This window comes from Miniopterus schreibersii (assembly GCF_964146895.1).
Source record: "Miniopterus schreibersii genome assembly, chromosome: 8".
Lineage (NCBI taxonomy): Eukaryota > Metazoa > Chordata > Mammalia > Chiroptera > Miniopteridae > Miniopterus > Miniopterus schreibersii.
The window spans coordinates 68,089,636-68,114,966 of record NC_138109.1 but is presented as its reverse complement, the minus strand read 5'-3'; the positions used below and the strand labels follow the sequence as shown (position 1 = coordinate 68,114,966).

Here is a 25,331-nt window from a genome sequence, read left to right as displayed (position 1 = left end):
TCGTTTTGTATAGAACACCCACTCCCCATTTTTCCCTTTTAAGCGTATCTTCATCAATTTTAAGGGTAAAATCCGTTTGTTACATCTGTTTTCTCTGGCGTATAAAGTGGAGAAGGTCTCTTTGAGCTGCTATCTTTATAATCTGGGAATGTTGGGAACAAAAAGGGAGCAAGGAGGCAGCTCAGTCTCTGTATAGAGGTTTACTTACCTGGAAACAAAAATGGATTTATGTGTTAAAGTGGTTGAGAGATTGCACAGCGTAGAGCCTGACAGTCCTTGCTGTGATGACACAAGAGGAGGAAGGGAAGCTTTGGCTGCGTTATTCCGCAGTAGCTTGTGTTTTGGATAAATGAGAACTCGATGAACATAAAGAGGGCTTTTTCCCCCCTCTTAGTTCACAATGATGGGACATCAGGTCAAACATAATCTGCCTTTTCCTCCTTAACCAGCGAGCAGTCATATATTAGCCTCCCATATTTGTACTGAGACATTATTTTATTATTGACATATCAGAACTTATTCAGTTTGAGGTGTGAAAGCTTTGAGTAGCTTATAGCAGTTTGATTCATTTCCTTGAAGCCAGTTTTATGTTTAAGGGAAAGAAAGCTTTACTATCAGCTAAAACTGTTTGTCTTTATTCGTTTTAGAGAATTACTGTCAAGAAAATAAAAAGTATATTAAGACAGTCTTTGTGCTCTATTTAAATAGTTTCCTGAGTTACATGGATTTTATGTTTGTTTGTTTTGGTTGTTTTTTTTAAAGATTCATTCCCTCAACAGTTACTTACTAAGCTCCTAATGTGTACCAGGCTTGATGTTAGGTAGTTTTCAGAATATAATTGTAATGTAGTGAGACTGTGGTCCTCTCAGGAGTGGGACGATCACTAGATGGGAGGTGAGGACTCAGAGCCATAATTCTGAGTTTGTTAAAATCTCAGGGCACAGGCCACATCCCTGACCAGTTCAGCCAGAAGGGTGGTGAGGATTGCACTTGATAAAGCTCCCAGGGATTTCCAGGGCAGCCAGGCCTGACCACTCATATTTTAGAGAAGTGCTCTAGTGCTGCTGAGACTTGCATTGGAGTCCCCAGTGATGGGGATGAGAAGGACCTGTTGGGAAGATAGTGAAGAGTGTTGCAAGGGCAGAGAATCTTTACTTCTGGAGCTTAGGGTTTGCTGAAGGAGAAGTTCGAAGAGAAAACACAGCATAGGTATGGCAGCCTGGTGTGACTCCTACATAGGTGGGCAAAATGAAAATGTTGATTACTTGGCGGGCATCTTTTCTGTATTGCTCCTCCAAGTCTTAGGGTTTACTTCTTTGTACTGCTCTGCCCTTTTGGTGCCAACAGCTTTTCTGTCTGTGGGCCAAGCCAGTGGCTGGCAGCCAGAAGTAGCTGATCTAGATCCTTTCTAGAGGTACTGGAGAGAAAACAGGTTGTAGTTTGTCTCACCTCCACACGAATCTTTGAGATTTGTGACCACTTGAAAACTTGTTTGCATAGCCACAGTGTTGCCCATAGGGTATCTTGTGAGCATATTTTGACTACTTGTGAGAGTAGGCCTAAGGCCAGTGTATCCTTAGTTGTCCCCTTCTCTCTCTTACCTGTGAAGCCTACATTTAAGAAGGGGTGTCTGTGGTTGGTGTGTGCGAGTGTGAGACAGACAGACAGAAATTGAGTGATTGATTTATGACCTCACCTGGCCAAATAGAACTTCTTACCAGCAGCAACTGATGGACTGCATCGCCCATGTTGAGCAGTGGATTGGATTCCTATGGCCTCCATTGCCACATTATTGACATTCCATCACTTGTCAGTTAGGGCTTCGATGTCCAATGTAGATTTTTATGGACTGACTCTCAAGTAAGTGGCACATTCCTTTTATTCCTTCCATATTCAGTCCTCTCTCTCCATTCACTGTTTTATTTACTTGACAACTTTATTCAGTTATAGGGGATGGGAGACAGGATGCAGGAAGGGAGGAGGGGCCAATGTGTAGCAGTATTTGATTGTGGTTTTAGACCAGCCACCTGGCTGCCCCTACCTCACTCGTTATTTTAAAGCATTTTCCCTAAGACTCTGAAAACTTTAGCCATAAACTCATTTTTCCAGGTCAGCCAGCCCTTTCCTGACTTCAGTCCTAACTTGTAAATAAATAGGAAAACACTTTTTTTCTGCCCTTCAATAAATTTGGGTACCTATAGTTTGATTTTTAAACTACCAGCTGTGTTCACGTCTCTAGCTCTGGCACATGGCCTGAATTCTGACATCTCCTCTAGGGTCTGTACAGGCTACTCAAACTCAGCACATCCAGAAACTAAACTCTTGGTTCCCTCCTTTCATCTCTCTGCTCCAAAGTGCTCTTTTCAGAAGTGCCCTCCTTTCCCCCAGAGGCAGCTCCATTTACTGAGATGAAAGTTTTTGGAGTTAATCTTTGACTCCTCTCTTCCTCACGCATTCTACATCAGCAAAGTCAGCCTTCTAAAAGTTTCTAGAATGTAACCAGTTGTCATAGCCTCTTTTACCAACCTGGTCCTCACCCTCTGGTGTAGGCACTTTCCGCAGGGTTCTCTTTCTCATCACCCCCCTCCCCCAAGGAAAAAGGGTTTATCCTCCACATAACAGCCTGTGGGAGCTTTTAACAATGTAAATCCAATTCTGTTACTTCTTTGCTTGGGACTCTCTAGTGGTTTCCTGTCTCCCCACTTCTGCTTTGTCCTTTCACACACATTGCCTGAAGTGTAAATGGTACAACTCTACTTATATCCACTGTGTCTATAACACACATTTTGTTTCTGTACTATTGTGAAATGTCAACATAGAAAGAATCATAACTTTGCTTCTAGATAGCCCTATTTGCTTTCCTTAATAGCTTTGCTTTGAAATGAGATTGTACATATGCCACATCACTTTTTTGGGGGTCCTCATGACTTTGGTGGGAGCTTAGTCTGTAGGTAAACACAAATCTTTTCATTGAACCCACACACTGGTACATCAGGCTTTGTAGAGCTAAATAACTGCAGGAAACCTCACTCTGTACAAAGGAAGAAATATTAGAACCGGCTTGACGTGGGAACCAAAGAAACCAATGTAGGTTGTTCCAGTTTTGTTTAGGTGGCAGTTTGTGATCTTTGCAAACCGTTGTGAAATAGTGATATAGTTAAATTTGTCTTTTGACTAGGAATAGATTAACTTGTAGGAAATACCAGTTTGAATACCATTGGTATCTTGTACTAACAGTCCCGGTCACGTAGAGTCATACATTCTGTGCAATATAAAACCAAGAGCTGTGGGTAAACACTGAAACAGACATGACTGGTAAATGAGCCTAAATGACTAGCTATATATTTCTTGGTACCAAAGTATTGATACGAAAAAGAGAATTGAGAAATGGACTTTATTCGTGCCTTTTGAGAAACTCTGTCCTTTATTTATTATTGCATTATTGTTGAAGTCATGATCAAGAGTTAGTTGATAAACATCAGTAGCCCTATTTTCTTGTATTTGTTTTGAGACGGGAATACAAAGATGAGAGCTGTTGCCTCCACTTGAGATGCTCACCCCTTGTCAATTAGGGGTGTTGGGCGATACAGGGGGAATTAAAGCCTAATGGGGAATTTGGGTTGATTACAAAAGAATTTTTGTAGGCTGTGTAGTAGCCATTGGGAACCATGGAAGGCTTTTGAGTAGGGAAGGAGTGACATGGATTGATGGTTTTAGACAGTAACTCATTTTAATGTGGCTGTGTTTTTAGAGAAACAGTGTGGGGAGGATGTTTGGAATAGGAATTGTTTGGTGGCAGTCATTTTGAAAGTTTTCTTTCGTAAGGCAGGAGATGAGAGCCTGTTCTATTTCTGTCTCCAAGGACTGGAGAGACAGACAGCATTACCTGATTTAGAGAGTGAATGTGAACAGTGAGAAAGGAGGTGCCAGTCCTGTTTGGGATTCCAAACCAGGAGGGTGGCAGTAGGGTTAGTTGACATAGTCACACAAGGAGGTGGGGGAGGGGAAGGAGATTTTTCAAGAAAATGACTTAGTAGTCATGGGTATTTAGATAATAATTAGAGACTGGGAAAGCAGGGTAGAGGAAACAGGAAAAGCAGGGAAGGGTCAGGTTGCTGATAGAAAGCTCGCATTACATTTGGCGATTATGTTTTTCACAGCAGTTTTCATGGAAAAGCAAGGTTGGAGTCACATCCATTGCAAGGCTAGTGTACACCTACAGTTCTCAAGGTGTAGTCTCAGGTCTCGTATCACTTGGGAGAAACTGGGGGTGAGTCCCTCAATGCATGGCTTATCCAGCCCTGTAGTAGTTTCTCAGAAGTGTACAAATTGTCAACCACTCCCAGAGGTTGTTTTGCACTTGGAAGAAAGAGAAGTCTAGAACTAGAATCCTGGTCTCTGTTACCTTGAAGCCACTGTTCTCTTTACACTTTCCACCTGTTTATAAGTCTTCACTCATACGAAATATCTTTGAATGCCTATTGTGTGCTCTTCATGTGTTAGGGGAAAAAGGTGAATAAGTTGCATGGTAGGTACTCTGGAGTCACACAGATTAGTCAGGATGCTAGGTAGTTCTTTCTCAGCACCTCAAGTTCATCATTTAGAAATGTTTGTGTGATCACCCACCCAGCGTGGGTCATTGGTTGTGCATCGACCTGTGATCCAGGAGATCGAGGTTCAATTCCCGGTCAGGGCACATGCCCGCGTTGTGGGCTCGATCCCCAGGCAGCCGATCAATGACTATCATCATTGATGATTTTTCTCTCTTCCTCTTCTCTCTAAAATCAATAAAAATATTAATGATTAATTTTAAAAAAGGTTTGTGTGATCATACTTCATAGTTGTAAAATGTAGAGAATTTGTACAAGAAACAAGTAGTATGTGGCTTGCTACACAATGATCTACATTTGTCATTAGTAGAAAGTGCTGTGTGGAGGGAGAAAAGACATTAAAATAGTTCCTGAAGACCCAAACCTGTAATGACAGGGTACAAACCAATCTCAGGGAGGCATGAGAAAAGTGGGTAAGGCACATTGGAACAAACTGGCAAGATGTCAATTTATGTTAAATCCAAGAACGAGGTATATTTGTATACTTTAATTTGAAAATTTTCATTAAATGGCCAAAAATAAAACTAATGGTTTATAATGTAGCACGACCATATAGCCAGTCCCCTGGGTATGTGTACACACTTATGCTTACTTCCTGGTTGGGGGTTCGTGCTGAATCACAAAAGCCAGCAAGACATTTAGCTATTGATTGAGCTCATAAATTGACCTCAGCAGTGTCCTGGGGCCTGGGGGAAGAAACAGAGTGCAAAAATTGCCCAAATCCTTTGCATTGGCTTATAGGCTCATGACCTTGAGTGGCCCTGGCTGGAGGCGGGGCAGCAATCAATCTCGGTGGTTTGGGTCACCTTGCTAGGCTGGTTGGTGGAGGGGCTGGCTTTTGTCTGTTCGCAATCCCAGAGGATTTATTTTGTAGAGAACTCCTTAGAAAATGATTTGAAGGCATACTAAGCAGTGTGTGTCTTAAGGGCTTACTTGTAGAGGGAAGAATCTTATGCTCCATGCTCAGAATTTCATGTTGCCTGCAAAACTGAGAGGTCAGGTGTAGCAGAGGACTGGAGTCACTTTCAGGAAAGTGGTATGGGTGAATATCTGTAATTCAAATAGATTCTACCTGTTTTAGACTCTGATTTTCTTGTGCAAGGTATTCAGCTATTCCAGAATTTTCCTCCTAAGCTGAGTGCAACATGAAGATAGTACATATTTTGAAGAATCTCAGGGACATAATTAAATGCATTAGCAAGTAACACACAGTCAATTGAAGCTATCCACATTAAATGCAGATGTATGCTCTAGGAAGGACAGTGATGTCCAGTAGAACTTTATGGGATGATGGAAACATATTCTGGGAGACATGTGCTATTGAGTACTTGAAATGTGTCCAATACAACAGTAAGGAACTTGTTTTTTAGCTTTAAGTTGATTGTAAATAGCCACATGTGACTAGTGGCTACTCTAGCTGGTTAGTGCATCTTAGAATATGCCTTTTAGGGGTTTGGGGGGTATTCTGATTAACATAAAGGATTCAGAGATCCAAATTAGTTAGAATTCCTTTGGAAAACCTACTTATTAAATAATTCCCAAATGAGTTGTTGAGGTAGTAACATGCTGAAATTGCTGATACTGAATTGTCCCTCATTATGATTGTTTTTTTATCACCCCCCTGCCTCCCTTCCCTCCACTAATGGTGGATCATCAATTCAGATATCTGCTGGAATCTTGGAGATAATCCTGATGTAGATCTTGGGTCTTTTTTGATTATGTTGAGACAACACACTGTCAGACGAAGAGCTGCAGGAGGGCTGAACGCTGTGTTGTGTGGCCCTCGCTGCTGTTCCCTGACTGCACCGTTTAACCATGAATGTGCGGATGTTATAGCCCATGCTGCTGCTGCCTTGACAACGGCGATGTCTGACATGCTCAGACGCAAAAGAGCTGACTTGGCAGCTGCCCAGCAGATTTTTATAAAGGCTCAGTTGGTGGCCGGAGATTCAGGCTGTCAGAGTTGTGTTATGCAATAAATCGTTTTCAGCAGAAGTTCTTAATCCAATTTCAGCTGTAGCCTATTTTTTTTTAAATAGACGGTAATCAAAGATAAGTACACATTATTTAGTGGGAGTTTGGAAGAAGTAACACTCCCCTTGCATAAGCATTTTCAGACCATTTGGGAAGCATGTCTGTCTGAGGAAATTTGCTGCTTGAAGTGCTTTTAATTTAGAATTGAGGCAAAGGAATGTCATTCATAAGTTCATAAATCATTGGCTTCCTGGCTACTTATCTAATTCCTAGGTGTGAGTGTTCCCCCAATTTCTCTTTGATGTTTGAGTATTGACAGTTGAACCATTTTATGGAATTTAGAAAAATGAATTAGCGTTGAGTTGACTTGAGAGATTTCCAATGGAGAAAATACTATTTTGTTAAAAGGGAAGAAACACTAGTTTTAGCCTAAGTCTAAGGCGAACCTCTCACATTTTCCTTCAGTATTCTCTCTTCCCCTTATTTATTTGACTCTGTGAATCCTTGTTTATGTTGAATCCATGTCACGAATCAACATCAACAAATTTTTAAATTTATTTTTTGATGCTTTCATTGTTCTGTCCTCAAACTGTTTGTGGAAGTAACTGACATTTCAGACAGCGGCACATTGTGTTATGTAGGATGATTTAACAATAGGTATGTGTGAACTTATTTTTAAAGTAAAAGACACTCATGCAGAGGTTCCCAGTCATTCTCCCTCGAAGGAGGGAAGGCTCGTCCGTTCTTTCTCTCCACCTCGCTCATGGACCCAGTCTTTCAAATTTTGTTTTTTACCTGTCAGCTCTGTGCAGCTGACATTAGTACCCACAGCCCTCCCCCCCATGATGTGGTATTTCATGTCAATCCAAATTAGGGTGTGGGGGGGTGCTCATTGGAATTGGGCGTTGCACTTTATTTTCTTTTTTAAAGTGGTGGAAAGTCACAGATCCCCCCACTCCCAGTTCCTTGGCAAGGTGGCTAGAAGGACATATGTGCACATTGGTATTGGTAACTCATCCAGAGGCTCCTGTAATTCAATCACGTTATTTGTCTTCGCACTTGTATACATTTTAATAAAGAGGTTGCATGTTAGGAGAAGGTAGGTCTTCCTGTTGTGAACCTGAACATTCTCTTCCTTCCATCCATGACACCCCCATATGCTTGTTGTTCTTACAAGAGACAGTGAATAACATTGGGTGCTGTGGCCCCTGCGTGGAAGCAGGAGTATTTTCTGTGGAATGTAATGCCACCTGTAACTGTGCCTTTCCCTGTGCTCCCCCACCCCTCTTTATAATCAGGTTGATGTTTAAAACATTGGTGTGAAGTTCTGGATTTCAGTTTAAAACATGGGTGTGTATCATACTTCAATCCTGGTACATATGTCTTGGATTTTGCCTTTATTTGGTTATTTTATTAAAACTGATCTCTGGCCCTGGCCATGTGGCTTGGTTGGTTGGGCATCGTCCCGTGCACTGAAAGGTTGCCAGTTTGATTCCTGGTCAGGGCACATACCTGGGTTATGGGCTCCATCCCCAGTACAAGAGGCAGCCGATCGATGTTTGGCTCTCACATCGATGTTTCCCTCTCTCCTTCTCCCTTCCTCTCTCTCTAAAGATCAACTTAAAATATTTATTTATTAAAACTTTTTTTAAAAATTGATTTCAGAGAGAGGAAGGGAGAGGGAGAGAGATAGAAACACCAATGATGAGAGTCATTGATCTGCTGCCTCCTGCCCATCCTCTACTGGGGATGGAGCCCACAACCTGGGCATGTGCCCTGACTAGGAATCGAACCATGACCTCCTTGTTCATAGGTCGATGCTCAACCACTGAGCACATTGGCCAGGCAATAAAAAATCTTTAAAAGATCTCTGTGATCCTGTAGACCTTTTTTTAATGGATTCAGATCTGCTGGAAGAGACCTAGTACCACTGGTCGACCTGATTCCCAGTTTCCACCAGTTGTCCTGCATCATTAGTAACAGTGCCCTTGGGATGATAAATTACTTGGTCACTCAAACTGTGACACATGAGTCTCTTATGCAGTGTGCTTACAAGTGATTAGAAATTAACTATCTTCCATTGGGTTCTATTTAATTTAAAAATAGTTGTAATTGTTGGAAATTTTAAAAAAATTGATCAGAAATGTGCTTTTAAAAAAAAAATGTATCTTTATTTGATTTCGGAGAGAGGAAGGGAGAGAGGGGGGGAGAGAGAGAGAGAGAGAGAAACATCAACGAAGAGAGAGTTGTCATTGATCGGCTGCCTCCTGCACGCCCGGGACTGGGGATAGAGCCTGCAACCTGGGCATGTGCCCTGACTGGGAATCGAACCACCATCTCCTGGGTCCTAGGTTGATGCTCAACTGCTGATCCACATCTGGCCAGGTGAAATGTGCTTCTTTCTAACCATGCCTTTTCATTGTTGTTTTCGCTTTCCTAAATCATTATAGCCTGAATTTGAAATCGTAATAAAAACCCACATATGGACAAAATGCATAAGGATGCTTTGAGTGATTTCCTTAGAATTGATATTTTATCACACAGGGTTGTTGGACAGGCCAGTGAAATAAGATCCTTCCCCTTCCCCTTTCCTCCCTATCCTCTCCCTTCTTTACCTAGTCTGTAGCTAGAGCTGTTGCTCTTGAGTTACTTTGCTTTTCATATAACATTTACATTCACCCCTTGAAATTAGTAGTTTTAACTTTGCTTTCATTTAGAAGTCAATATAAGTTACACATAACAAATTTCTGAGTTTTGAAATTTGCTCCCTGACCTGGCACCTGCTGAACCAACTGTTTGACTATCCCATGGCTAGCACCAGCTCCTGTTCACATCTCCAGCTGCAGGACTTTTGGGCAGTACACTGAAACTCACCTCCAAAAATTAACTCAGAGTTTCATGATTACTTCCTTTCCTAACCACTTTAAACTAAAAGGGAGAGAGCAGTGGTGTGGCTCTTGTACTCAGGTCTGAGCAGAGAACCCTGAGTGTTCCTTCCTAGTTAGTGCTGGTCCCACTGCCTAGCAAGTAGTGAGCTCCCAGCAGATGTTTGTTAAGGTTAGCGCCTTGATCACTTTTTATATGCTTCCCTTAGTACTCTAAGGGCATCATCCTTTGCCCTGCATTTGTTTGGCAAGCTTGACTGACCTGGATGCCCCTGTTTTTCCTTGCATTTGAGTGCTATGAAGAGATTTTAAATATATATATTTATGTAAATATATATATTTGAAATATTGACTTCAGAGAGCGGAAGGGGGGGGAGAGAAAAACATCAACGATGAGCGAGTTATTGATCGGCTGCCTTCTGTAGAAGCCCATCACTGGGGATCGAGCCTGCAACCCTGACATGTGCCCTGACCAGGAATCGAACCTCGATCTGGATCATAGGTCGATGCTCAACCGCTGAGCCGCGCCGTCTGGGCTGAAGAGATGTTAAAGGCCCATCTTGAAGAGCTGGCTCTCATTGGGGAGCAGCAGCCTGTGAAAGCTCTGCCTGGGCCTGTGGCTGAATGGCGAGCATGATTTTACTGTATCAGGGATCTCATCAGTCTTGAGACAGTAAATTAGAACTCTTGGTGCAGCTACAGTGTAGCGAATCTGTAATCCAGTGTTGAAAGTGAGCATCGTGGAGCATGCTCACTTTAAAGTGAGCAAATTTATTTGTTAGAATGCCTAATTTTAGGCTTTATTTAAACTAACATTGATTTGAATTTACGTCAGTGGAGGTTGGGGCAGATGAGAACTCAAGTACATTGAATACAGTGTAAGTTACCATGCTTATGCCCTTTAACTGCTTCCCTTCTCCATGAGCAGGTGTAAGTAGAAGACATGGTGACTTGCAACCATCTGACCCTGCACCTTCTTCCTGTCTTGTAAATAAACCTGGTTAAGGAGTACAGCTTGGTTTACAGTATCATGCACACAAGACTTTCTGTTACTGGCCTGTGTTGGTTTTGTGTTTTGTTTTGTTTTTCCCTTTAGCAGTGTGGAGAGCACCGCAGGAAATGAATTCTACAATTGGAAGCTGTGATTGTCCTTGGGTTGGAGCCTTCTTTTGGGTTCTGTTGCATTGTAAAGAAAAAGATTTACCCTAACCCCCAAGAAACAAATAAAATCACTATGGAGGATATAGTTAACTGCAAGCTTAATGATATCCTACTGTGTAATGCGGCTGCTAAAATTTATTCTAACTTTTGGGTTTGTGCATAGAAATAGAACTGATCTTATTGCATATATTGCCCTATTCTGGAATATTATTCACATGTCGAATGTGTGTTTAATTCTGGGTGTTGTGTTTTAAAGGGAAGTTGTCCCAACCTGAGCAATCTGAAGATAAGGGTTGGAGAGACCATGTCCCATACAGAATGATTCTAACAACTAACATTGTTTCTTTTTAATTAAAAAAATTGAAAAAATTAATTTATTTTCCGATTATAGTTGACATTCAGTATTATATTAGTTTCAAGTGTAGAACAGTGATTAGACATTTGTATGTCTTACGAAGTGACCACCCCAGTAGGTCTAGTACCCACCTGACACCACACGTGGAACTTGCATTTCTTAGTTCCTTGCCTTTTTGTTTTCACCTATGGCATTTGATGACTTGTTTTAGCTCAGTGAAGAGAAGTCAAAGTGAAGATTTCTTAGGGTAAGGAGAAATGGCAATAGTAGACGAGTATTAGAAGTATTCATGTTGGGGTTTCACCTTACCTTTGCCTTTGCCTGTATTCTGATGGGAATTAGAAAGTGATAGGTAATAGGCATAGGATGGAGAAGAAGTGTGTACAGCAGAGCTTCTGAAACTTTCCTGTGCATGGGAATCACCTGGGGATCTTCTGATTAAGTAGATGGGGAATGGGTTCCAGAGGTCTGCATTTATAACAAGATTCTAAGTGGTTAAGGTTCCAGTGGTCTGTGGCCCACACTTGGAGTTGCAAGGATATGGAAGGTGGTTGTTGAAGGCTGTTTAATTTCTAACCTGTAGTGAGAGTTTTGGAGGATGGTTAGATGGTGCTGTCTGCTCCAGGAGTGTAGTGTCTTCATGTGCATACTTCCTGTGCTCCTTTTTCTTACATGTCTTGTAGGTTGGAGTAGCTCGAGTTATGTTGTGCTGTTGTTGTTTTTTTCTTTTAATAAAAAAGATTATGGCCCTGGCCAGTGTGGCTCAGTTGGTTGAGCGTTGTCCCTGTACCGAGTTCTCCGGTTTGGTTCCCAGTCAGGTCACTTGCCTGGGTTGTGGGCTTGATCCCCAGTAGGGGGTGTGCAGGAGGCAGCCGATTGATGCTCTCTCTTGTCAGTGTTTCTCTCCCTCTCTCTAAAATCAATAAAAAACATTTTTTAAAAAAGATTAAGACTATAAGCATTTAAGTTTAAATTCTGACTAGTTGCCACTTTTGATTAGAAATTCTCCAGTTATTTCAAAGTGGCAGATGTTTTGCAGAGGAAAAGAAAATCCTATCACTTTTAAAGGCCTTATTACTCAGTCTTCCATTAGCCAAATAAAATGGTTTTTAGCAGTCAGTAAGCAAAGTGAATCTAGATCTATGTGATTTTTTTTTTTTCTTTTATTCCCTCCCCCACCTCCTGTCAGCAGAGCCAGATATTCTTATTTATGTCAGTGTTTGCAAAGCATTTGCTTTAGGCCCTGGCCCAGTAGCTCAGTTGGTTAGAGTGTCGTCCCGATACTCCAAAGGATGTAGCTTCGATTCCCAGCCAGGGAACATATAAGAATAAACCAATGAATGCACGAATAGTGGAACAACAAATCGATGCTTCTCTCCTCTCTCCTCCCTGACACCCCCACCCCTTGCTTTGAGGTTGGGGAAATGTAATTAAGAGATTTTGGGGTGGGAATGAGAAAGGGGGTGCATTTTCTGGGAGCTTGAATTGTCCATCCCCAATTTTTGATGGTCTGTTTGCCTAGAGTTCTTATTGAAACCCCAAATGGCAATAGCTGTTTTTAAATCTTTAATGAAATTCATGAGAACGTGCCCTCACTCTGGGCAACTGAATTTGCATTATAATGAAGCTGCTGGACTCTGACATCAATGGCTACAACTCCTCCTATATGTTCCTTTATTAAGCTGACCAGTAAACCAGAATGGACAAGGTGCTTGGTTTGTGGGAGGATTCTGGAGAGCGCCAAAAAAGGATCTCCCTTCAGTACTGCCCTGCCAAATCCTGGTTGTTCCGCCTGAGGAAAGGGAGGGCCAGGTCTAGGAAGGTCAAAGGGGATCATCAGGATTGTTGAATACTGAGGCACCAGTGGGGCATCGAGTGATTTGAAAATAGCGATTTGGGAATGAATGGTTGAGTGTACCGGGGGTGGTGGGGTGTGGGGGTGGGGGGGGGTGGTATAGTGAGAGAGTGCTGAGATACGGAGGAGGGGCCTGGAGAGAAGTGGTGAGGGAGTTAGGGAGAGGAAGATAGGTATTTTGTGAAGGAGTTTGTCCTCACTTAGCTGAAGCGAGGAGGTTGTGAGAGAGTCATCAGCTTTGGGCCCCATAAGACCATGTGGGCTTTTAGATGAGTACTGTTGGGTTTTTTTGTAGGGAACTAGGTGGTTGAGAAAGGGGTGGTGCATCCTCTGTGTAGTAAGTTGACAAGTTTACTGCTGAGAACAGGGTGTAGCCTGGCCCTTTGGGGTTTGTCACCTTGAAACTGTACGGAGTGTTTTATGAGGGTAGCAGTGACTGCCAAGAAAATAGTGATTTCAGGTGCTTCACTTAAAACATCCCGGATGTTAGTAAGGTCAGCCACTGGCAGGCCAAGCATGGGTAAAGGTAGGTGGGCATAGTGATATTGAGCTAGTTTTTATTGTTTCCAGAAGTATTTACTGAGCTCTTATGATCTCAGGTATGTTTTTAGGGGCTGGGATAACGGTGGTGAACAGGATAAATGATTTCCTGACCCCATGCAGACATTGTTTAAATGGCTGATTAAATAAGACAGTTATTGAAAAAGGAAAAATAAAAAGGAAGCCCTGTAGTTAGAGGTCATATAAACTTGTAGAGTGTTTGTATTTCAAGTTGCCTGATCTTTAACGGTAGTTTTGATGTCTGGGCTGTTTTCTGAGCACTTGGTGCTTGGCTGTTCTGAACAGCAGTGAACGTTAGACTTGAAGCACCTTCTTCCTGGCCTTCCCTGACACCCAGCTCGGAGAGCACTGTGCTGCCTCATGGTTGGGCACACACCTTTGAGTTTGCATCTGGCATTCCACCAGGAAGGGGACCTACCACCCTGGTTTCAAGCTGAGTGTCGGGTGATTCATCATGACTCTGCAGCTGCGAGAGGCAGTTTAATTTTTAATTTCTGAATTATTGCCTACTTATCAAGCTTTGGAAACAGAACAGTTACCCATTAGGTTTGTGTCTTGCATCAGCATTAAGGGTGGAGACAAGTCTTGACTGGCACTCCAGATTATAAGAGAACACTTGTGTTTAAAAAGTTTGATTTTTAATGTTTAGAATTTGAAAACCTATAATCTGTGCCATGGATGTGCCTCTCCTATATTTAAAGTACTTTATAGGTGTAATGAAGCTGCTCCTGTGCCTGTAAGTGAACCTTAAATGTGTTTTCCTTTGCAGGAGTTTTCATCTCACATGGTTTATGTTTTAATTAGACATTAGTTGTAGGGTTATAATTCTCTCTTATGGAGGCCTGAAGTCAGAATGTAGGTACCAGCCTGAACAAGATGCAGAAAATCATCACAGGAATTTTACATTGAAAGCTATGTTGGGGTTTTAGAAACTGTGTATATGTAGGAAATAATAGTTTATAATCACATCACTGTTGTGGAGATGCAAATGATGAGAATAGGAACTTGGTAGTGATGAAAAGAATTTTGCTGCACAGCCTTTATTGCATAGACAGACTATGGAGCTGAAAGGTGGATTTCAGCCCAATAAGCATTAACTCCTCCCACATTTAAGACTGTCATTCAGTTGCAAAGGATAGCCTAGGAAAGCTTTCATGCAAACTCAAGGAAGTTGCTAATAAGATTGAATTCAGCTATAATGCGATTTGTATGTGTTGTGTAGCTAAATCATCTGCCTTTTACTCAGGTTAGTATTTGGGCTGCCCAGATAGGTCTGGTCAGAGTGCTTCATTTTTCTGTTTTTTTACCATGTGATTGGAAGGTCTCTAGTGACTTATACCAAGTAGCACTTAAGAAATTGTGTGTGTTCCTCCTGTCAGGTTGAGGCAAGATTTGCTGCTGCTTTTAGCCTTCATGTTTGAATCTCAGCTACCACCCTGGTTAGTAGATGTCTTGGCTCTCAGGAGAACGACCAGGAAGACAGGATGTGCCTTCTTCCTCTAGCGGTAACGGAAATCTCAGCTTGGCAGGTCTACAGGAGTGAAGGGTGTGCAGGGGAAGGTGGAAATCCTAGCTCCCTTCTTTCCCAGGGCTTCTCTTCCTCTTATTATAGAAGATGGGAGAATCACTCTCATTCTAGGAAATCCTGGAGGCTTAACAAGAGTGCAGCTTAACTTATTTAGGGCTTAGAGTTCCTATGTGGTTAACTTTCTAAGATGTAGTTTGTGTTTATGCAGAATTTAGGAATTTAAGAGCTGGAAAAGATCTCAGCTATCCCAGTCTCCTTATTGAGTCCCATGGAGGTTTTATGTCACCCGTTAGTGGCAGGGAGTAAAAACCAAGCTGTTGGACATCTAGCACCATTCTGAATCTGAGGTGTTTGGGTTCCTGTTTGAACAGAGGAAACATACATATCCAAAATCCTGTTTTTACGTAGGATATTAATGTTTTCCTTATTCTCTTGAGGCCCAAAATATCTGAGAAGCTCAAATACCTGCATCTCTAAATCGAATTCTTTTACAAAATGCTTAAGTCTTGAAGCAGGTGTGTGAATGTGAGGGCTTCTTAGATAAGCAAGCTGTGCATAGATAGCCACAGAAGAACCCAGGCATGTCCTTAGCCATATGAGTTTACCCATTAAACCTTAAAAACCTTGTTGGTTCCTTAGAACAGTTTTCTCAGTTCAGTCACTGGTCTCAGCCATCTCCATCCTCCAGACTTGGCTCTTGTTCTGTCTCAGTTTCCTGCTGGTGTGTCCCCCATCCCTGTTGTGTGGTGTGTGTCGTCATTCCCCCCTCCCCCCGCTTCTTCAACTCTAAGCTTTCCTACTGAAATGGTCTTTGGGCTGGCCGCTAGTTCTTTGACTCCCCTGCCCCAGCTTCTTCCATCCTGGCCTTTATTTTGTTCATTCCTCTTTCAAGAACTTGCATTGGATCAGATACAGCAGACATAAGGGAGCCACACTTTGAAATTAGACCTTCAAGACCTGTTATTAACCCGTGTGTACTTCTTTTTATCTCGCTTCCCCCTCCCTCCACCCAATCCATTGCCCTTTTCCACACTGGTGTCAGTATCACTCTGTGTGTGTGTATGTGTGTCCCGTCCCCCCCCCTCTCGTTCATTTGTGACTTCCTTAAGAACCTATTGCTGATCCAAGTTCATTTCTTCTGACTGAATTGTAAATTTCCTGGAGGTAGCACCACCCCCAAGGACAACAACAAGAATTTGGAAACCAGTGAACTACGTATTTGCAAGGCAGGATACATTTTGGCATTGCTTCCTTTATAAAACCCCAGCACAGTGGCTCATTATTACACCCCAGGTTGTGAGTGTAATAACTGCTTTTTGTGAACTTTGCCAGGAATAGAAAATTTCCATATTCTCCATTAATGAAGGTCTTTGGATGTGGGTAACTAAGGAAAGTGAGTTGTTTTTGTCTGTTTTTCAGTCCCTTGTACAGTCTGTGGGTTAACTTTTTGCTTGAGGTCTCTCCAGATGTTGGAAGGGCCAGGGCTGTCTGTTAGCCATATGCTATAATATTGATCTCCTGGACCATGTCTTGATCACACAATACTTGTTTGAAGTTTTTAAAAAATTTATTTTGACTCAATATTTACCTGCTTTCTTTTAAGTAACTCCCCTTTCTTTCATTTCTGTTTCTCTAGGATGACAGTGATGGGATTCCATGGTCAGAAGAAAGGGTGGTACGTAAAGTCCTTTACTTGTCTCTGAAGGAGTTCAAGAATGCCCAGAAGAGGCAGCATGGTGAAGGCATTGCTGGGAGCCTGAAAACAGTGAACGGTGAGATGAATATTTGTTGGAATCTCTGGGCACGGCCTTGTTTCTGAATTGAATGTGTTTTTTGCAACTTGTGCTTTTAAGCTAGGTCCTTACCAGGTCATTTATTCTGGACACCCTGTTGAGTTTATAGATTCATTTTCATCTTTCTTCACCTACTGCTCAATATAATTGGCAAATAGTCCATTCGTTCCCTATACACTGGGCTCCAAATCTGATTTCTTGCTAGATGCTGGGTTGAATGTGGAGCCTGTTTTACAGGTTTTTCTGTGAATATCTGCTTCATACCCAAGTATGACAGCAGAAGGCTTTGATGATCTTGCTGCAGTGTGGAGCCGTTAGGTCTTACCTCCTGTCTGTAAAGGAAGTAGCCTAAATCTACAGTGTGCCCACTGCTCTCCCAGCTTTCTGACGCAGCAGCCTCCTAAGTACCTGCTTCCTTTTATGTTGATCAGGTTGGGCAGGTTGCTACCTGGCAGCGAGTATACAGTGGCATAGAATTTTTGTGGGTCCAGAAGTGTACTTCTTCCTGAATGGTTATTGAAAGGATCCTTGAAACCTGCAAGGAAACTTGTTCCTATCAGAATGTATTTTGATGTCTCTTTTTAATGGGGTTTAGTATGATTCAGATGAACTCATCTGACAAAAAACATTTCAGAACTAACGTTTGGTTTTTTAGGGGATGTGGCTGTGGTGGCATTCCACAGTCTGTCTGGTACTTGCTAATCTCTTAGAATTGTAGATAATGTGAGTCGACTGTGTTCTGGTTTGTACTTACTTGGAGCAGGGATATGAGGAAGAGGAGATGCTGTTCTTTCTTAGAGTCTTTGCGCTGGTCTTGGGGTAACAGTTATATCACTTGTGGGTACTCGACAGCTTTCCAGGATATAGAGTGACGGGCTCACTTAGGGCTCCCAGTTTCTTTCCAGCCTGCTTAGTTGTAAGGTGAGTTGTCTGGAGGTCTCTTGTTGGAACAGGTGCTTTCAGTCAGGACCTGTTGCTGCCCTGTTTCCACAGAGCTGCGGCTGGATTTGGTGAGATGACCTCCCTGCCGTCCACCCATGTTCTTTCACTCTCTTCTAGCATTGTGTGGTGTGAAACAAGAACCCCTGAATTCTGAGCCAGCATGTAATGGGAAAGGCCCTTCTTAAATTTCTACATTTGCAGAAGTAAAATAAGTAGTGGAATCTGTTGCCACAAGTATACAGTTTGGGCCCCAGTGGATCTCTGACAGAGATCCCATATATTCCTTGGTTGTCTGTAATACAGTAAACTATATGCCCTGTGTCTATTTGGAGAACATTTGGTGTGATAGTTCTTGTCATTGCTTCACATTGAATACAGATGGTCCCCCAACTTAGGATGGTTTGAGTTAACGATTTTTCAACTTAACGATGGTGTGACAGTGATGTACATAATACATTACGTGAGATACTCAACACATTATTTTAAAATGGATTTTGTTACAACATTTTGCAAAACTGTAGGCTAAAAGTGTTCTGAGCATATTTAAGGTAAGCTATGTGAGGTTAGGTGTGTTAAATGCATTTTCAACTTAAACCTATTGTTAACTGAAAATATCTTATTTGTACGTAACCCAAATGAAAATAAGTCGAGGAGCAGTGTTTTGCTTAAGATTTTTGGGAGGGTAGTGGGGGAGAATATCATTGAATTCTGTAGTTAAAGTAGAACAGTAGCTGTTGTGGGTTTAGATCTTGGTGTTGTGGTAAGAAATGCTGTCATTCTGCTATTTACAAGTAGTAATGCTTTACTGCTCTGGGAATCTCTTAATTAAAAAGACAGCCTAATTGGGGAAAATCAGCTTTTAGGACATAGAAGTTAGCCAGGTGTCCAGGACTGAATAGACGTGGAATTTGGGTGGAAGAACAAAAACTAAAGCAAGTCATTCAAGAAGCAATGAGCACTGCCAGCTAGTTGGCTAAATGTGGCTCTCATTTTTATTGGCGTAGTCCAGGGCTTGACAATGTGAAGGAAAGAATTCTAAGAAAAGTTGTCAAAGACATCTCTATTGGGATCATTGAAGGCTTTAAATAATTCTTGTACCAGCTTCATAAAGAAAAGGTAGTTTTGTCGTGTTAGTTTGCCTTTCACCCTGATAAAGACTGACTTTTTTTTTTTAAACACTTCTCATTTTTGTTTGTGAAATTGCTGGGAATATGCCTTTTTCTGGTTCCTGTTGGTGTTTGTGCAGGCAGCACTCCAAGGCCACCTTTTTGTTATTCTGTATATTGCATTTCAATAGCAGTTTTAAGTAAACACTGTGTTTCAGAACTTAAGTGTGTTTTAAGAAGAATTTTCTTAAAGGCTGCTAACATGTTCAAGTGTGCTTTCCTGTTTGGGGGCTACTGGAAAGCACAGGAAAACAGAATCGTTACCATGGGAATAACTCCTGTAGGACCCAGAATCTCAGGAGTGCTCTCTAGGAGGGTGTGATCCAGAATGAGCTTGAAACAGCAGGGAGCATTCAAGACTTTTTTGGTTGAATGAGGTTGGGAGTAGGGATGATTGCAAGCAGTGTTTGCTCTGAATGTGTGTGTGAGTGTATCACTTGAGCTTGAATGGATGCTTTATAATAGATCATCATTCATATACTGTGCAATAGAGTGACCCTGTCTTAAGCTGTACATCACAGCATACATTCTCGGGGTTCTTCGTTGTGGGCAAGTGAAGGTAAGGTAGTGGAGGGAGAGTGGTTTTAACAGTCACACAAGGTATGTATGTATGTATGTATGTTATTGTCAGTCCCCCAACCCCTTGAAGTTCTTTTTTAGAAATTGAAATAATTCCACTGGTCCTGTTTTAATTGTAACAGAAATTTGCCTGATGCTAAAGTTTTGAAACCATCCAGTACAGAGCCTTTCTGGGAGGTGGGGTATGAAACTGGACAGCACATGGGCCAGAGCATGTTCCTATTCCCCAGGTAATGTGAGGGGCAGCTTCTGTTCCTGTCCCCCCCCTTCTCATGCTTTATCACTTGGGGAACCTTGGGTAGTGACATACCTGTGAGTATGCTCACCTTGGTGTTTTCACCTGTAGGCTGAATAAACATCCTTCTGGGGCTTTATGTTTTGTGATAGTGGCTTTCCTAACTCTCACTCATTTATTATACAGAAGCAGCACTGGAGTTGCAGTTCCAGTTGTGTAACTTTGAATCCAGTACTTATTTTAGCACACATGCTGGATGAAAATTATATCTTTGCAACAGTAGTATTGAAAACAAGGTGTTTTATTTTTTCTCCTATTAACTTTTAAACAAAGATGTTTCTGGGTGATTGATCCTACCAGAGTTTCCGGGGAAAATTCAATTTCAAAATAATATTTGGCATTAACAATAGAATGGGCTTGGCATAATTTTGTATCTGATTTGAATTGACTGACATCACTTCCGCTAAGTTGTTGGCATGCTAGGATGCTGAACAAACAGCCCCTTGCGCTTCCCTCTTGTGTGAGGCTGGTTGGGGGTCTGGTATCTGTTAACAGTGTTCAAACAGTGGCAGCTTGTATCTGAGCCGCTGAGCTCAGCTGCCCCATTTCTGCAGGTCTAGTGTAGTAGTAATAATGGGAACAGACACAAGATAGTAAAATCCATGTTTGCCATCAATCTTGCTTTTGTGGTTTTAAAGTGACAGGGACTGAAATTTTTTGTCCTTCTAGAGGCAGTGAATGTGAGTCTTGAATGGTCTCGTGGATTGTCTGTGTAGGAACTGAACCATCATTACAGCTTTTGGTTATGGGCAGGCTTAGGAGGCAGTGCTTAGATTTTTGCTGATTGTGAACCTTCTGTTTACTTCCTGCTGTAGATACTCCACTTTTTCTGGCTCTAATAGGTTGACAAAAGCTTAGGAAAGGGCTGGCAAAGGCTGAGGCTGTGGCCACTCTTTGAGGACTCTTGGCCTACTGGGGCTGAAATTAGGGACATTTAAATAACATGCTATACAAATAATTAGTACATAATTACACAGTAAGAGAGGGGGCTATTAGCTGTATTTGAATTTCATTTGCTTCCTGTAAATGGCATCTGAGATCCAGCAAGCCCTCTGTCCAGCTACAGTCTTGACTAGATGTAAGGGAAGCTGTGTCCTTTTCTTAGAGTCTTCCCGCGGGCACTGGTTGTGATAACTAACCTCTATTGAGTGCTTGCTATTTGACAGTTACTGTTCTAGCTGTTTATCCATATTTTACTTACTAATCTTCGGAATAAACCATTTTATAGGCAAGGAAATGATACACCCAAGTGGATTAGCAAGTTGCCTACACAACTAGGATGGGGCAGAGTCGGGATTTAAACCCTGGCTTTCTGTATTAGAGCCCCTCTGCTTTCAGCCACTGCCTAGATAAATAACTTTGGAACCCTGCTTGAAGATTCCTGATGTTTATGGATTGAAACATGGGCCCAAGTCCTGCAAATTCATTATTCACAGCATAAAATAAAAATGACTTTTGAGTCAAAATGGTAAAATCAGGGCACCTTGCCTGATGAATAGAAATTTATTTATGGAGTCATGTTTGAAATGAATGTCATGGTTGTATGGTTGCCTTCCCTCAGCCTGAAGCTTCAGTTTCTAAAGGTGGTTCCTACTTTGACAGGAAGGACACCTCCTGCCTCCTACCCTCCAGAATTTGCTTGTCCTCTGCTCTGCCCACATTGAACTGCTGGTGTATAAGTGAGGTGCTAGTGTCCTCTGTAAGCTCTAAGGAGCTTCAGAGCGGGTGCTGCAGGGTGGGCTTTAAGTTTTCTCTAACACTCCAGTCTCTGAGACTTTTCTTACCTATGTCTCTGACCTGTGGTATGACGTATGCCATGTGAAAGAAAGCTGGGTGGAATTAGGATAAATACTCGTCGTTGAAAATAAATTTATTCTTTGTTTAAAGCAAAGCAAAGCTATATCTATCCAGGAAAATGGTAGATTTGAGAAAATTTAACTTCGTTCTTTGTGCTTTCTTGCAGTAGTCAGTTTATGGCCTAAGTAATGCAGGTTGATAGAGCTTCCATTTGGTCAATACCTGAGAGAGTTTTTGGATGTGGGAGGTATTCCCAGCTGCTTATTTTGGAGGAGTCAGATTACCTTATTTAATCCCATCTAAAATGTCATTGAGTGATACACCGTGATTTTATGTTTCAGTAAGAAAGAAAAAGAATGCTTCCAGTTATAAGTGTAAGCCATCATAATTTGTGAGATGTTTTCTAATTTTAGATATGCATGTTCCAACATGAGAAGAATATATATGTCCTGGAATCAGGGAAGCAGAACAAAATACAGTAGGAGAAATACTTTAAAAATCAGAAGTGTGTGACTGGTCTAGTGCGAGAAGGCTAGTGGGAGGCAGATGATGTAAATGGCCCAGTGTGGTGGTTTTAGGAAAAGCTTCATGAAAGAAGTTGCATTCTGTGAGCCTTGAAAGCTGAGGGGCTTTGTGCAAGGGCAAGGGGTTGGGATGGGGGGGTGGGGGCAGAGGTGAGGAACTGCAAATAGATATTGGACAGGTTTCTGTGGCTGGTCTACTTTACTGCTCTGGCACTGAGGGGAGCGGCAAGCCTAACTGCAGCCGCTTTGGCCCCAGAATTATGGATTGCTGGAGCAGGAAGGGACTTTTAAAGGTATATAGGTCAGACTCCTTATTTTTCAGATGAGGAATTTTGAGCCTGGATGATGAGCTTAACTGGAAGGAATGGATCATGCTGAAGTCTGATTGGAACCAGAAATCCAATTTAAATGGTGGTGAGGCGCCAGGCTTCCCAGTAGGCATGGCTGCATGCAAGGATTTCATGGAGAGTTAAGAATGGGGTGCTGGTGGAGGTTAATGTGTTCTTATGTTCCTCTTTCCCGTCACTTGTGCTTGAGATCTCCTACACCCCCAGTTCTCTGTGCCTGCTTCTGGATTCTGTAAGCTCTGTGCTGTTTCCCTGGTTACATCCTCATCAGATTGTGGGCCCCTTTAGTGAGAGGGCCGTGCAACACAGGTAGTGTCACCTAGGAGAGAGAGGATGGCTAGGACAGATGGGCGGCGTATGTGATGTGTGAGCTTGAGATCGTCCTGCATGGTGTCCCTGCTTGTCACAGTTCTTAAAGAAACCCGGCTTTGAGAGTTGTGGACAACAAGAGGATGGAAATCTACTGTGGTATGGAATGTTTCCTTTTTTTTTTTTTTTTTAAATTTGAATTGATTTTTAGAGAGAGAGGATGGGGGAAAGTGAAACATCGATCAGCTGCCTCCCTCATTGGGGATTGATCCCCCTACCCAGAATGAATCAGCAACCTTGCGGTGCACGGGATGACACCCATCCGATTGAGCTACACTGGCCCTCAGGGCTGGAATATTTCTTAAAGCTGTTCCACCTATAAAGTCTTTCTATCTCTAGTCACATTCTCCCTTTGTGCACCAAGTCCCCCTCTCTCATCTCTACAAGAACATCACTCTGGAAATTATTCTTTTTTCATCATTATTTACTTCTTTATGAGATCATGCCCATTAGTAACATGTTGTAATTTCTCCCATAATAAAATAAACCCTCCACTGATCTTGTGTCTCCCTCCTGCTATTAATTTCTCTCTATAGCAGAATTCTGAAAGGAAATGTCTAAACAGTCTGTTTTCATCTACTATTTATATTCATGTAAATACCTTCTCCCCAGTCATATTCTTTGAACCCCCAAGAGTCAGGCCAGTTACCCAGGTTAATAATGACCTTGGTTGCCAAACCCAGTTTTTAGTCAGTGTGGCTTTAATTGTCCATTTGGCAGCATTGGATATGTTTGAACCTCTTTTGAACTTAACCTACCTGCCTTCTTCACTTTGATTTCTTGATAGGCCTCATGAACTTGAGATGTGCCAAAGCTAACTATATCCACTCTCATTTATCTGCCTGGCCCAGCTTCCATTCTCCATAAGTGCCAGTTCCATTCTTCAGGCTGCTTTGGCTAATACCTTGGAGCTATCTGTTACTGCTATTTCTTCCATGGTTTGTCTGCCATCTTTTAGCAAAACCTGTTTATTCTAAACTCACAACATCTTCTGTATCTGAATTTGCCCCACTGCCATTAGTCCACAACCTCTAGCTTGGGCTGGGACTCCTAATGCTCTCTTACCTTCTGCCTTTTTAACTGTAGCCAGCACAGTCCTTTATAAATGCAGGGTCTTCCCATCTCTCAGATGAAAGATGTGGGCCCCAGTATGTCTCTGATCGTATCTACCTCCCTCACCTCCATCCCTCCTAGTCTGATCTTCCTGCTGTTCCAAACACACGGAGCATACTCTTGCCCCAGAATTTTTATGCTTGCTGATCTAACAGAGCTCTCTCCCTTTAGTTACCTGTGTGACTTGATCCCTCTCTGTATTTCAGGTTCCTCTTCAAATGTGCCCTTACCCGAGAGTCCTTCCTTAAGCACCTTATTAAAAATTGTGCCTTTGGCCCTGGCCAGTGTGCCTCAGTTGGTTGAGCTTCATCCCATGCACTAAGAGGTTGCTGGTTTGATTCCCGGTCAGGGCACATGCCCTAGATTTCGGGCTCCAGTGGGGGGCGTGCAGGAGGCAGCTGATCAGTGGATTCTCTCTCATCGATGTCCCCCCCCCCCCCACAATCATTAAAAACATTAAAAAAAATTGTGCCTTTGTTACTTGCTCCTTACCTTGTACTATTTTTCTGCATAGAATTCCTCACTGCCTAACATTGTGTTATTGTTGTTTGTTATAAGCTCTCTTTCCACAGTCTATTTTAAGTCCCATGAGAGAAAAGCTTCATCCTTTTGGACTGCTGCTGAATGCACAACTCCTGGGTGCTCTGTGGAGCACGTGTTGTGTGAGCCAGTGTGCACACCAGCCATGCTGTGGGTGGATGTTGCACCTCTGACTCCAGATTTCATTTGGGAAATGCACACACCTTGAACTCTAGGCCCCCCAGATCATAGCCCTTGCTATTTGCCTATCACCAAAGTGCATATTCATTCATAATTGTGATATAAGTCTCATCACAGAGATTCTTTGACTTGGGTCATCCTGTGCCCTTTCTTTCTGAACCACATTTGTTGAAAGTCCATTTACGTACAAGATACATTGCTTTGTATTTTAAGTTAAAATTGGACTTTGAAGAAAAAATGAGTACCACTTTTAATTTTCACAACAGTATGATAATTATACTATTGCTATAATAATTTTATGGTTTTAATGGGTCTCAGATGTTAAGCAATTTGTACAAGGCTACAGAACTAAGAAGTGGTCAAATCAGGACTTGAACCCAGGACTCCTGGCTCCAGATCTTGCCTTTTTTTTTTTTTTTTTTCTTTCTTTTTAATTGAAGAGAACTTTACACTTGGTGAAATTACCTATTTTAAGTGTACAATTCAGTGAGTTTACAAATGCACATATACCCTCTGACCAAAGCTCCAGCATAGATGAAAAACTTTTCCATGACCCCAGAGAAGTTCCCTCCTGCCCCTTCCAGTTCATTTGACTTTAAATTTTGTGCTTATTGTGGGGTTTGTCAACATGAGTATCTCAGTTTTTAGAAGCTTTTATGGTGATACATGGGACTGTGGTGTTTTCCCAGAATGTACCAGATACCTGAGAGTGTCTGCTGAGACTTGAAAGTGCCTCAGAGACCTAGGCACTTTCTTA

General features: G+C 42.1%; 1 protein-coding gene across 1 annotated transcript in view; it reads left to right on the top strand.

Annotated features, from left to right (window-relative positions):
* The window catches only part of JARID2 (jumonji and AT-rich interaction domain containing 2), a 243,027-nt gene that overhangs the window by 97,617 nt on the left and 120,079 nt on the right, over nt 1-25,331 (top strand). Inside the window, exon 3 of the mRNA XM_081144435.1 lies at nt 16,566-16,701. Within this exon, the coding sequence (XP_081000561.1) occupies nt 16,566-16,701 (136 nt within the window). The remainder of the gene's footprint in view (nt 1-16,565; nt 16,702-25,331) is intronic.